Here is a 13,465-nt window from a genome sequence, read left to right on the forward strand (position 1 = left end):
TCCCACTGGTGTAAATTGTCTAGAGAGGCACTGGAATCAATACACCATATCCCCAAATGCATTAATTTCTCCGTGGCCACACCGGGTTGATGGAATATCTGATGGAGCCCCACAGGTGTTTCCACAATACACATAATAAACAATCCCCATCTTGCAGGGCTCCGGTAGCGTAAACACTGGCAACGTGGGCGACGGCAGCTTTGACGACAACAGTGTAAGTAGCAGAGATTACCTCTCCATGCTATGTAGCTTCACACACATCAGCGAATGGACCCTGTCTCAGCTAGTTTGACGTCTGGTAACGTTTGCCTGTGAGGAGCATTGGCTACATTTGCCCATGTTGCGAAGGCAGCATGGAAAGTCCTCCCACTCCACAGGGCTTATGAAAATCTCCAGAGGCTTATAGCAGGTTGACCTCCCTCTCCCACAGTCCCTGGGGTAGCAATGAAGCATGCCAGATGAGGTTTTATGATATCACACAGAAGGCACTTCTGCTGGGAGCTACCTCAGAGGGTCTCCAGGAGAACACTTATTTGGGAGGCATAAATGAGATTGCCAGGGTTGATGGGAGGTTGTCCTCTCCACAATTCCTTTGGGCACCCATGAATTATCTTGCAAGAAGGTCTCTGACATCACCCACAAGGCATTGCATGTGGCAGATATCCCAAGAGTTTTGGGATACAACCGCATCCCAACTGGGGGGCCTCATGAGAATTTCCCATGGCCTTATGGGAGGATGATCTCTTCTTTTACAAGTCCCTTGGACAGGCATGAAGTGTCCCACAATTCCCTTGGGCACTCTGTAAATCCCTAACAAGAGATCCTTCCAAAATGCACTGCTTTTGGCAATAGTCCTAAGAACTGAGGGTAAATAGTGTCCTATCCATAGTAATTTGGCCAACTCCTTAGCTATTAGATTAAATATGCACCTTGACAACCGAATGAGAGCAACATGTGGGTTGTTTCTTGCACAATAATAAAGGACACTCATATATTTGTGAATAAGAAACCTACTCAACTGTGTGGGGATTTCAGCAAAGTAGAAGAGTTAAAATGTTACCATGCGCAACATGTAGTACTTTCAGAATAGCAACAAGGAAGCTATGACCTATGTCTACGGCATTGATGAGGCTAGCGCTGGAATACTGGGCCTTTAGGAGAGAGAGGAGTAGTATCATTCATCCCTCTGCTCCACCCCTGGGAGGATCATCAGGGTAGATCGGCCTATTGGTCAGATCTGCTGTGGTTATTCTGAAAGTACTACATGGTACAACTGCAGCTACCCTGGTGGGGAGTGGAACAGTGTGCATTCCTAACCTCTCTTTCTGTTGTAGCAAAACAACCAGTTCTGGTCAGTGGTGAGTATCAGCAGTCAAATTTCCCATAACTTCACTGGAATCAAAGGGCAGGGCCGTCGTTACCCATACGCAAAGTACACAGCTGTGTAGGGCACCACGAAATTTGGGGCTATGCAGCTGCGAGCTGCTCCAGGCCCTGCTCTGGCTCTTCCCAAGAGTCCCTGCCCCTGCTCTGCCCCAGCCCCACCTCTTCTCTCCCATGACCAGCCCTGCCCCCACTCCCCTGAGTTTTGCACTGGTTGGGTCTGAATTTACCAGAAGCAGGAGTGCAATGATCCGGTCCCAGCCACCCCACTGGTGAATGCAGAGGTGTGGTTCCCCTCTGCTCCCCAAACCAGCCCCCCTCATGGAGGCCTGGGACTTGCTCCCCCTCATGGAGGCCTGGGGCCCCACAACCCCACCCCCCCGTGGGGGGGTTGAGTTGGGCCGCAGGATTGCTAGGGACGGCCCTGCCAATGGGCCAGGTTCCCACTGGTGTAAATTGTCTAGAGAAACACTGGAATCAATACACCATATCCCCAAATGCATTAATTTCTCCGTGGCCACACCGGGTAGATGGAATATCTGCTGGAGCCCCACAGGTGTTTCCACAATACACATAATAAACAATCCCCATCTTGCAGGGCTCTGGTAGCGTAAAGACCGGCAATGTGGGCGATGGCAGCTTTGACGACAACAGCGTAAGTAGCAGAGATTCCCTCTCCATCCTATGTAGCTTCACACACATCAGCGAATGGACCCCGTCTCAGCTAGTTTGACGTCTGGTAATCTTTGCCTGTGAGGAGCATTGGCTACATTTGCCCATGTTGCGAAGGCAGCATGGAAAGTCCTCCCACTCCACAGGGCTTGTGAAAATCTCCAGAGGCTTATAGCAGGTTGACCTCCTCTCCCACAGTCCCAGGGGTAGCAATGAGACAGGCCAGATGAGGTTTTATGATATCACTCAGAAGGCACTTCTGCTGGGAGCTACCTCAGAGGGTCTCCAGGTGAACACTTATTTGGGAGGCTTAAATGAGATTGCCAGGGTTGATGGGAGGTTGTCCTCTCCACAATTCCTTTGGGCACCCATGAATTATCTTGCAAGAAGGTCTTTGACATCACCCACAAGGCATTGCACGTGGCAGATATCCCAAGAGTTTTGGGATACATCCCCATCCCAACTGGGGGGCCTCATGAGAATTTCCCATGGCCTCATGGGAGGATGATCTCTTCTCCTACAAGTCCACTGGACAGGCATGAAGTATCCCACAGTGCCTTTGGTTGCCCACTAAATCTTTCACAAGAGATCCTTCCGAAATCACACGGAATGCACTGCTCTTGGCAACAGTCCCAGGAAGGGAGGGTCAAATGTGTTATGTGAGTGGGAATTACATGTGGCTTGTTTCTTGTGGAATAATAAAAGACACCCAGAGATCTGTGAATAAGAAACCGACTTATATGTGAGGGGATCTCAGCATGGCATAAGAGCTAAAATGTTACCATGAGCACTATGTAGTACTTTCAGAAACGCAACAGAGAGTTTTTACCTATATCTATGGCAATAATGAGGCCAGCACTGTAATACTGGGCCTTTTAGGAGAGAGGACTAGTGTTGCTCACCCCTCTGCTCCTCCCCTGGGAGGGACATCAGGGTAGATTGGCCTATTGGTCAGATCTGGTGTGGCTATTCTGAAGTTACTAGATGGTACAACCTCTGCTACCCTGGTGGGGAATGGAACAGTGTGCATTCCTAACTCCTCTTTCTGTTGTAGCAAAACAACCAGTTCTGGTCAGTGGTGAGTATCAGCAGTAATCTCTCCTATCGGACAATCATGCTTTGTCTCAAGAGTATTCTGTATCCCTGCTCACTAACAGCCCAACCCTTTGTTAGCAAAACCCTTTAGGCTACTGCCGTCCTGACCCCTTTTATCCCAGAGGTCAGGCTTGGTATTACAAATTTGCAGCCTTTGGATGTCAGTGCTTTACCAAGGATTCTCTCTTGGTTTCCACCAGTGGATGAGAATGATGTTGTGGCCAGATCCCCAGTTGACGTAAATTTCCCGTAGCTGCACTGGAATCAACGGGCAGGGCCGTCCTTAGCCATACGCAAAAACACAGTTCCGTAGGGCACCAGGAAATTTGGGGCTATGCAGCTGCGAGCTGCTCCAGGCCCTGCTCTGGCTCTTCCCCAGGGCCCCTGCCCCTGCTCTGCCCCAGCCCCACCTCTTTTCTCCCATGACCAGCCCTGCCCCAACTCCCCTGAGTTTTGCAGCCGGCTGGGTCTGAATTTACCAGTAGCAGGAGTGCAATGGTCCGGTCCCAGCCGCCCCACTGGTGAATGCAGGGGTGTGGTTCCCCTCTGCTCCCCAAACCAGCCCCCCTCATGGAGGCCTGGGACTCGGTCCCCGTCATGGAGGCCTGGGGCCCCACAACCCCACCCCCCATGGGGGGGTTGCGTAGGGCCACAGAATTGCTAGGGACGGCCCTGCCAGTGGGCCAGGTTCCCACTGGTGTAAATTGTCTAGAGAAGCACTGGAATCAATACACCATATCCCCAAATGCATTAATTTCTCCGTGGCCACACCGGGTAGATGGAATATCTGCTGGAGCCCCACAGGTGTTTCCATAATACACATAATAAACAATCCCCATCTTGCAGGGCTCCGGTAGCGTAAACACCGGCAACGTGGGAGACGGCAGCTTTGATGACAACAGTGTAAGTAGCAGACATTACCTCTCCATGCTATGTAGCTTCACACACATCAGCGAATGGACCCCGTCTCAGCTAGTTTGATGTCTGGTAATGTTTGCCTGTGAGGAGCATTGGCCACATTTGCCCATGTTGCGAAGGCAGCATGGAAAGTCCTGCCACTGCACAGGGCTTATGAAAATCTCCAGAGGCTTATAGCAGGTTGACCTCCCTCTCCCATGGTCCCTGGGGTAGCAATGAAGCATGCCAGATGAGGTTTTATGATATCACTCAGAAGGCACTTCTGCTGGGAGCTACCTCAGAGGGTCTCCAGGCGAACACATATTTAGGAGGCTTAATTGAGATTCCCTCGGTGAATGGGAGGTTGTCATCTCTACAATTTCTTTTGGCACCCATGAATTATCTTGCAAGATGGTCTTTGACATCACCCACAAGGCATTGCACCTTGGAGATATCCTATGAGTTTTTGGATACATCCCCATCCCAACTGGGGGCCTCATGAGAATTTCCCATGGCCTCATGGGAGGATGATCTCTTCTTCTAAAAGTCCATGGGACAGACATGAAATATCCCAAATTTCCTTGGAGCACCCACTAAATCTCTCACAAGAGATCCTTCCGAAATCACACGGAATGCACTGCTCTTGGCAACAGTCCTAGGAAGGGAGGGTGAATTGTGTTCTATCACCTGTATCTTGGCTGTCTCCTTTGCTATTAAATTTGCCTCATGACATCTGAGAGGTAATAATATGTGGCTTGTTTCGTGCGGAATAATAGAGGAGACCCAGATATCTGTGAATAAGAAACCTCCTTAGATGGGAGGGCATCTCAGCATAGCATAAGAGTTAAAATGTTACCATGAGTACAATGTAGTACTTTCAGAATAGCAACCAGGAGATAGTACCCATGTCCATGTCATTAATGCGCCAGCACTGGAATACTGGGCCTTTTAGGAGAGAGGACTAGTGTCGCTCATTCCTCTGCTCCACCCCTGAAAGGATCATCAGGGTAGATTGGCCTATTGGTTGTATGGGAAGACTTTGGCAAACCAGTAAAGTGCCAAAAACCACTCTGGCTTATTGTTAAAGGCGACCTAGTCAGCAAGCTGTAAATTGGCCATTCAGCCGTCTCAGCTTGACCAAGGCGGTGTGGGGTGGAGTTTTGGGTGCCACAGCAAGGGCAGCTTGACCCGGTGTCATTCCTGTTAAGACTTGTGTTGAAATTGCTGATACATGCATTTTAAAATATGCCCCAGGAATAGGATATGCCCCAGGAATGTCTATTGGCATCTCAAGGCTGCAAACTCTGGAAAAACCCACACCTGGTTAATCAATAATCAGAAGGAACCTCTTGCTTGATTATTGAAACTGCTTATTAACAAGGTTTCTTTAAGGGACGTGTCATTCTATTACTAATGTATAAATAAGGGGAAAAGCTTGAGATAGGGGTGGGGACTCTTCAGGACTGGTCCTTCCTCTGGATGCCTCTTGTGTTCCCCATGAGCAGACGGGCTGCCATTGTGCCACTCAAGAGACACTCAGGGTTGGTAATTATCGAGGGTTGGGGTGTGTTACTAATCCCTGGCGGATGTGTGTAAGTACTTGAGACTAAGTAAAGTTGAGCTTTAAGTGAAAGCACTCTCGTGTGGTCCTGTTTGTGCCAGCCATCCATTGGTCGGATGGCTGTGTCTCCCCTGATTTATTTCCTGACACCACTTCGCACAGAGTAAAAGTTATCAAGAACTTTGGGTTGCAAGAACCCTGGGTAACATTGGTCAGATCTGGTGTGCCTATTCTGAAAGTACTACATGGTACAACCTCTGCTACCCTTTTGGGGAAGTTGAACAGTGTGCATTCCTAACCTCTCTTTCTGTTGTAGCTAAACAACCAATTCTGGTCAGTGGTGAGTATCAGCAGTAATCTCTCCTATCGGACTATCATGCTTTGACTCAAGAGTATTCTGTATCACTGCTCATTAACAGCCCAACCCTTTGTTAGCAAAACTCTCTAGGCTACAGCCATCCTGACCCCTTTTATCCCAGAGGTCAGGCTTGGTATTACAAATTTGCAGGCTTCGGATGTCGGTACTTTACCAAGGATTATCTCTTGGTTTCCACCAGCGGATGAGAATGATTTTTGTGGCCAGATCCCCAGTTGTTGTAAATTTCCCATAGCTGCACTGGAATCAATGGGCAGTGCCGTCCTTACCCATATGCAAAGTACGCAGCTGCGTAGGGCACCAGGAAATGTGGGGCAACAAATTTCCTGGTGCTCTACGCAGCTGCATGCTGCTCCAGCCCCTGCTCTGGCTCTTCCCCAGGGTCCCTGCCCCTGCTCTGCCCCAGCCCCTCCTCTTCTCTCTCCTGACCAGCCCTGCCCCCACTCCCCTGAGTTTTGAAGCCAGGCTGGGCCTGCACTCACCAGCAGCGGGAATGCAGCAATCCGGTCCCAGCTGTGCCACTGGTGAGTGCTGGAGTGGGGTTCCCCTCTGCCCCCCAAGCCAGCCCCCCCATTAAAGGCCTGGGACCCACTCCCCCCCACGGAGGATTGGGGTCCCAAAATCCCACCCCCCTATGGGGGGACTGCCTAGGGCCGCAGAATTCCTAAGGACGGCCCGGCCAATGGGGCCAGAGTCCCACTGGTGTAAATTGTCTAAAGAAGCACTGGAATCAATATGCCACATCTACAAATGCATTACATTCTCCGTGGCCCCACCAGGTAGATGGAATATCTGTTGGAGCCCTACAGGTGTTACCACAATACACATAATAAACATTCCCATCTTGCAGGAATCCGGTAGCGTAGACACTGGCAATGTGGGCGACGGCAGCTTTGATGACAACAGCGTAAGTAGCAGAGATTCCCTCTCCATGCCATGTAGCTTCACACACATCAGGGAATGGACCCTGTTTCAGCTAGCTTGATGTTTGGTAGTGTTTGCCTGCGACAAGCATTGGCTGCATTTGCCCATATTGCGAAGGCAGCATGGAAAGTCCTCCCACTCCACAGGGCCTATGAAAATCTCCAGAGATTTATAGCAGTTTGACCTCCTCTCCCACACTCCCCAGGGTAGCAATAAGACAGGACAGAAGAAGCTTTTTGATATCACTCAGAAGGCACTTCTACTGGGAGCTACCTCAGAGGTTCTCCAGGTGAACACATATTTGGGAGGCTTAAATGAGATTGCCAGGGTTGATGGGAGGTGGTTCTCTCCACAATTCCTTTGGGCACCCATGAATTATGTTGCAAAAGGGTCTTTGACATCACCCACAAGGCAATGCATGTGGGAGATATCCAAAGAGTTTTGGGATACATCCCCATCCCAACTGGCGGGCCACATGAGAATTTCCCATGGCCTCATGGGAGGATGATCTCTTCTCCCACACATCCACTGGTCAGGCACGAAGTATCCCACATTTCCTTTGGGCACCCACTAAATCTCTCACAAGAGATCCTTCCGAAATCACATGGAATGCACTGCTCTTGGCAAGAGTCCTAGGAACTGAGGGTAAATTGTGTCATGTGAGTGGGAATTACATGTGGCTTGTTTCTTGTGGAATAATAAAGGAGATGCAGAGATCTGTGAATAAGAAACCGACTTAGATGTGAGGGGGTCTCAGCATAGCACAAGAGCTAAAATGTTACCATGCGCACCATGTAGTACTTTCAGAATAGCAACAGAGAGCTGTTACCTATGTCTATGTCATTAGTGGGACCAGCACTGGAATACTGGGCCTTTTTGGGCCAGAGGACTAGGGGAGCCGATTCCTCTGCTACACCCCTGGGAGGGATATCAGGGTAGATTGGCCTATTGGTCTGATCTGCTGTGGTTATTCTGAAAGTACTACATGGTACAACCTGTGCTACCCTGGTGGGGAGTTGAACAATGTGCATTCCTAACCTCTCTTTCTGTTGTAGCAAAACAACCAATTCTGGTCAGTGGTGAGTATCAGCAGTTATTTTTCCTATCTATCAGACTATCATTCTTTGCCTCAATAATATTTTGTATCGCTGCTCAGTAACAGCCCAACCCTTTGTTGGCAAAACCCTCTAGGCTACTGCCGTCCCGACCCATTTTATCCTAAAGGTCAGGCTTGGTATTACGAATTTTCAGCCTTGGCATGTTGGAGCTTTACCAAGGATTATTCCTTGGTTTCCACAAGTGGATGAGAATGATGTTGTGGCCAGATCCCCAGTTGATGTAAATTTGCCATAGCTTCAGTGGAATCAACAGGGCCAGGTTCCCACTGGTGTAAATTGTCCATAGAAGCACTGGAATCAATACCCACATCCCCAGATGCTATAAATTATCCAAGGCCCCACTGGGTCGATGGAATATCCATTGGAGCCCTATAAGTGTTACACAATATACATAATAAACATTCCCCATCTTGCAGGGCTCCGGTAGCGTAAAGACCGGCAACGTGGGAGACGGCAGCTTTGACGACAGCAGCGTAAGTAGCAGAGATTACCTCTCCATGCCATGTAGCTTCAGACACATCAGTGAACGGACCCCGTTTCAGCTAGTTTGATGTCTGGTAACATTTGCCTGCGAGGAGCATTGGCTACATTTGCTCATGTTGTGAAGGCAGAATGGAAAGTCCTCCTCCACAGGGTTTATGAAAATCTCCAGAGGCTTATAGCAGGTTGACCTCCTCTCCCACAGTCCCCGGGTTAATAATGAGGCATGCCGGAAGAGGCTTTTTGACATCACTCAGAAGGCACTTCTACTGGGAGCACTGCTCTTGGCAACTGTCCTAGGAAGGAGGGTCAATTGTGTCCTATCAAGGGTATCTTGGCTGCCTCCTTTGCCATTAGATTAAATTTCCCTCATGTCATCTAAGTGGGAATAATATGTGGCTTGTTTCGAGGAATAGAGGAGACCCAGATATCTGTGAATAAGAAACCTACTTAGATGTGAGGGGATCTCACCATAGCATAAGAGTTAAAATGTTACCATGAGTACCATGTAGTACTTTCAGAACAGCAACAAGGAGATAGTACCCATGTCTATGTCATTAATGAGGCCAGCATTGGAATACTGGGCCTTTTAGGAGAGAGGACTGGGATGCTCATTCCTTTGCTCCACCCCTGGGAGGATCATCAGGGTAGATTGGTCTATTGGTCAGATCTGGTGTGGCATATGGTATAACGTCTGCTACCCTGGTGGGGAGTTGAACAGTGTGCATTCCTAACTTCTCTTTCTGTTGTAGCAAAACAACCAATTCTGGTCAGTGGTGAGTATCAGCAGTTACCTTTGCTATCAGACTATCATGCTTTGCCTCAAGAGTGTTGTGTATCACTGCTCACTAACAGCCCAACCCTTTGTTTGCAAAACCCTCTAGGCTACAGCCGTCCTGACCCTTTTATCTCATCAGGTGGACTTGGTATAACATATTTACAGGTTTGGGATGATGGAGCTTTACCAAGGATTCTCTCTTGGGTTCCACCAGTGGATGAGAATGATGTTGGGGCAGATCCCCAGTTGATGTAAATTTACCATAGCTTCAGAGAAATCAACAAGGTCAGGTTCCCACTGGTGTAAATTATCCAGAGAAGCACTGGAATCAGTATGCCACATCCCCACATCCTATAAATTGTCCATCGCCCCACTGGGCTGATGGAATATCCGTTGGAGCCCTACAGGTGTTACGACATTACACATAATAAATATTCCCCATTTTGCAGGGCTCCGGTAGCGTAGACACCGGCAACGTGGGCGATGGCAGCTTTGATGACAACAGCGTAAGTAGCAGAGATTCCCTCCCCATGCCATGTAGTGAATGGACCCCGTCTCAGCTAGTTGGATGTCTGGTTACATTTGCCTGCCTGGAGCATTGTCTGCGTTTGCCCATGTTGCGAAGGCAGCATGGAAAGTCCTCCCACTCCAAAGGGCTTATAAATATCTCCAGAGGCTTATAGCAGGTTGACCTCCTCTCCCACAGTCCCCGGGGTAGCAATGAGACAGGCCAGAGGAGGCCTTTTGGCATCACTCAGAAGGCACTTCTACTGGGAGTTAATCAGGGGTCCCCAGGTGAGCACATAATTGGTTGGCTTATATGAGATTCCCAGGGTTGATGGGACATTATCCTCTCCACAATTCCTTTGGCCACCCATGAAATATCTTGCAGGAGGGTCTTTGACAAACACCCACAATGCATTGCACCTGGCAGATATCCCAAGAGTTTGGGATACATCCCCATCCCCACTGGGGGCCTCATGAGAATTTCCCATGGCCTCATGGGTGGATGATCTCTTCTCCTGCAAGTCCACTGGACAGGCATGAAGTGTCCCACAGTTCCTTTGGCCTATTCTGAAGTTACTAGATGCTACAACCTCTGCTACCCTGGTGGGGAGTTGAACAGTGTGCACCCCTAATTTCTCTTTCTGTTGCAGAAAAACAACCAATTCTAGTCAGCGGTGAGTATCAGCAATTATTTTTGCTTTCTGACTATCATATTTTGCCTCAAGAGTATCCTGCATCGCTGCTCACTATCAGCCTAACCCTTTGCTTGCAAAATGCTCTAGGCAACTTCTGTTGCCCTGTATCTCATCAATTCGGTGTGTTGAAATAATTTATGCAGCCTTTGGAAGTATGAACTTTTGCAAGGATTATATTCCTTTCCTGCAGTGGATGAGAATAATGTTGGAGCCAGATCCCCAGCTGGTTTAAATAGTCCATAGCTTCCCTGAGTCATCTGATAACCAAATGACTCAATGATACATAATTATAAATACACATCATAAATATTCCGCAGCTTGCTGGGCTTCGGTAGTTTCAACAGCAATACCGTAAGTGACAACAGCTTTAAAGGCAACAGTGGAAGTGGCAGCGATTACCTCTCCATGTCATTTGTCTTCACACAGATCTAGTGAATCAACCATGTTTTCACTGGTTTGTTGTCTGGTAACATTTGCCAGGTAAGGAGCATTGACTGTGTTTTCCAATGTTGCAAAGGCGCTTTGGAAACACCACCTGCTCCAGAGGGCTTACGGGAGGTTGACCTCCTCTCCCACCCCACCCCCCAGTATCCACGACACAGAACACAAAAAGCTTTCTGTAGCACCCAGAAGTCATTGCTGCTGGGCGTTACCTCAAACAGTCTCCTAGTGAACCCTCAGTAGCTCCAGGGAGGTTATGGGAGATTGCCAGGGGTGATGGGATGTTGACATCTCTGCAGTTCCCTTCAGTACTCATGGAACATTTCGCAAAAAGTTCCTCTGAAATCACCTGGAATTTATTGCAGCTGGGAGATGTCCCAGGAATTCTAGAATATACAATGAGCTGGCAGCAGGGGCCTCATGACAATTTCCCACGGCCTTATCGGAGGATGACCTCTTCTCCCACAAGTCCACTAGAGAGACATGTCCCATAATTTCTTTTGGGTACCCATGAAATCTCTTTCAGAGGGTCCTCTAAAATCACCCAGAATGCAGACAAGGTAAATTGTTTCCTATGAAGGATGCTTTGGCTGAGTCCTTTGCTATTACATTAAATGTGCATCAGGTCATCTGAATGGGAAGAACACATCGTTTTTTCCTTCTACAATAACAAAGGAGCCCTAGATATCTATGAATCAGAAACTACCTTTGCTCTGAGGTTCTCTCACCAGAGCCTAGCAACTGCAATGTTACAGTAGCAGGGAGCTGAAGTTGATGAGGCCAGCAATGGAATACGGGACCAAACTTTCCATTAACTTTAAATGAAGTTACATCAGTAGAGAATTGGCCCCACTATGTCTAATTCGGGTGTTCATACTTTAGAAAGGATGTTGAGATAATTGGAGAGGGTTTGGAGAAGAGCCCTGGGATGGATTCAAAGCCTGGAAAAAACCATCTCAGGGTGTTTCATCTATTTAGCTTATCCAAGAGAAGGTTAAAAGATTACTTGATCCTGGCATATAATTACCTATTCTGGGGAAGAGACTTCTGGTAGTAGATAGCTCTTTAATCTAGCAGAGGCATAAGAAGTCCTAATGGATGGAAGCTAAAGCAAGATAAATTCAGACTAGAAATAAGGTGCATTTTTTAACAGGGAGGGGAATTAGCTATTTGAACAAGTTCCTTAGGTAAGTGGTGGATTGAAGTCTTTAAGTCAAGACTGGATATCTTTCTAAAATATATGCTCTAGCTCAAACAGAAGTTACAGGCTTAATGCAGAAATTATTGGGTGAGGTTCTCTCGCTTGTATAATGCAGGAGCTCAGACTAGATGTTCATACTGGTCTCTTTTGGTCTTCAAATCTATGATAATTTATTGGGGTCCCACTGTATTTTGGTCCTGATGGATGTTTCTTTTTTTCTTATCTCCCAGTACTAGGCTCCCAGAAACCCACCACAACAACTGCCCTGACGCTTTCTGTCCCGTGCTCTCACCCATCTCAGCCTGAACATGAAAAACACAGCACGCTCCGGTGGAATTTGCTTTTGCCCTGTTCGATGATTTGACTGTAGGTCGCAGTTCTTACCCTTCCGTTGCCCCTCAAATGGCTCTGCAATAATGCAAATAAACCTGTTTCCACTCAGATCCTCATCTAGTGTCCTAACTGCTTTTGAGCAGCGGTTTCCCAAGCTTTTGAAAAGGGACCCCCCACCACCACCATGGCAGCACAATGAAAATTGCCCCACTCTGTGACCACAGCCTCACAATCACTCAGAATAAACGATTATTCATGGTAGTAGCCCCAACCAAGATCAGGGCCCCGCTGCACCTGGCCCAGCACCGTTATGGAGAGAGAGACAGCCCCTAGTCCATGGGAGGCTGTGCCGAGTGCTGCACAGACACACGGTGAGGAACAATCCCTGCCCCGAGTGAGAGCTGAGCCTTGTGCAGGCCGTCCGGCAGAAATGACTCGGTGAGGTTCTCTGGCCCATGTTATGCAGAAAGTCAGACGAGATGATCACAATGGTCCCTGCTGGACTTTCAGAATCTTCTCTCTCTTATTTGACTTTTAATCGTACACTGTGCCATCTCCATGCCCCCTAGGTATCCTTGTGCCAGACCCATCAACAATTCTCCTTCCCAAGGCAATGACACCAGTGGGGGAGAGTTGTTCCCAGAAAAGCCCCAACTGGGGAGATATCAGTATCTACTCCATGGTGAGTCTGTTGTGAGTGGAAACTCCCGTAAACTCTTGCTTTATAACCTGGGGGGTCACTGAGTTTCAGTGAAGTCGGGTCCCCACAACTGTAATTACTGGACCTCCCCAGGTGCTTCCACGCACTGTGATCTCCCCCGACAGTAAACCAATGGAATCATCCCCGGCTACTGAAGGACAATCAGCAGATGAAGGAGAAACCTAGGTACCTCTTAAGAGATGAAGTAAATCTCAGAAAATAACACTTTGTCCCTGTGCACCTTGTAGTTTTAGTTCCTGTGTCTGACCTTCACAGGAATGATTCAGGTAGGAAGCAGTGATGG

At 48.3% G+C, this 13,465-nt stretch overlaps 1 protein-coding gene across 2 annotated transcripts in view; it reads left to right on the forward strand.

Annotated features, from left to right (window-relative positions):
- LOC120390388 (uncharacterized PPE family protein PPE62-like) overlaps nucleotides 1-12,531 on the forward strand; it is a 29,088-nt gene extending 16,557 nt beyond the window's left edge. The window contains exons 15-27 of one of the 2 annotated variants that reach the window (XM_039513025.1): nucleotides 158-214; nucleotides 1,335-1,358; nucleotides 1,982-2,038; nucleotides 3,110-3,133; nucleotides 3,997-4,053; nucleotides 5,925-5,948; nucleotides 6,835-6,891; nucleotides 7,964-7,987; nucleotides 8,443-8,499; nucleotides 9,259-9,282; nucleotides 9,734-9,790; nucleotides 10,442-10,465; nucleotides 12,359-12,531. In XM_039513025.1, coding sequence (XP_039368959.1) covers nucleotides 158-214; nucleotides 1,335-1,358; nucleotides 1,982-2,038; nucleotides 3,110-3,133; nucleotides 3,997-4,053; nucleotides 5,925-5,948; nucleotides 6,835-6,891; nucleotides 7,964-7,987; nucleotides 8,443-8,499; nucleotides 9,259-9,282; nucleotides 9,734-9,790; nucleotides 10,442-10,459 — 480 coding nt within the window. In that variant the 3' untranslated portion in view covers nucleotides 10,460-10,465; nucleotides 12,359-12,531. The remainder of the gene's footprint in view (nucleotides 1-157; nucleotides 215-1,334; nucleotides 1,359-1,981; nucleotides 2,039-3,109; nucleotides 3,134-3,996; nucleotides 4,054-5,924; nucleotides 5,949-6,834; nucleotides 6,892-7,963; nucleotides 7,988-8,442; nucleotides 8,500-9,258; nucleotides 9,283-9,733; nucleotides 9,791-10,441; nucleotides 10,466-12,358) is intronic. The other variant, XM_039513026.1, reaches the window with a different exon arrangement.
- Nucleotides 12,532-13,465: the final 934 nt, after the last annotated feature.

This window comes from Mauremys reevesii, linkage group 24, assembly GCF_016161935.1.
Source record: "Mauremys reevesii isolate NIE-2019 linkage group 24, ASM1616193v1, whole genome shotgun sequence".
Taxonomy (NCBI): domain Eukaryota; kingdom Metazoa; phylum Chordata; order Testudines; family Geoemydidae; genus Mauremys; species Mauremys reevesii.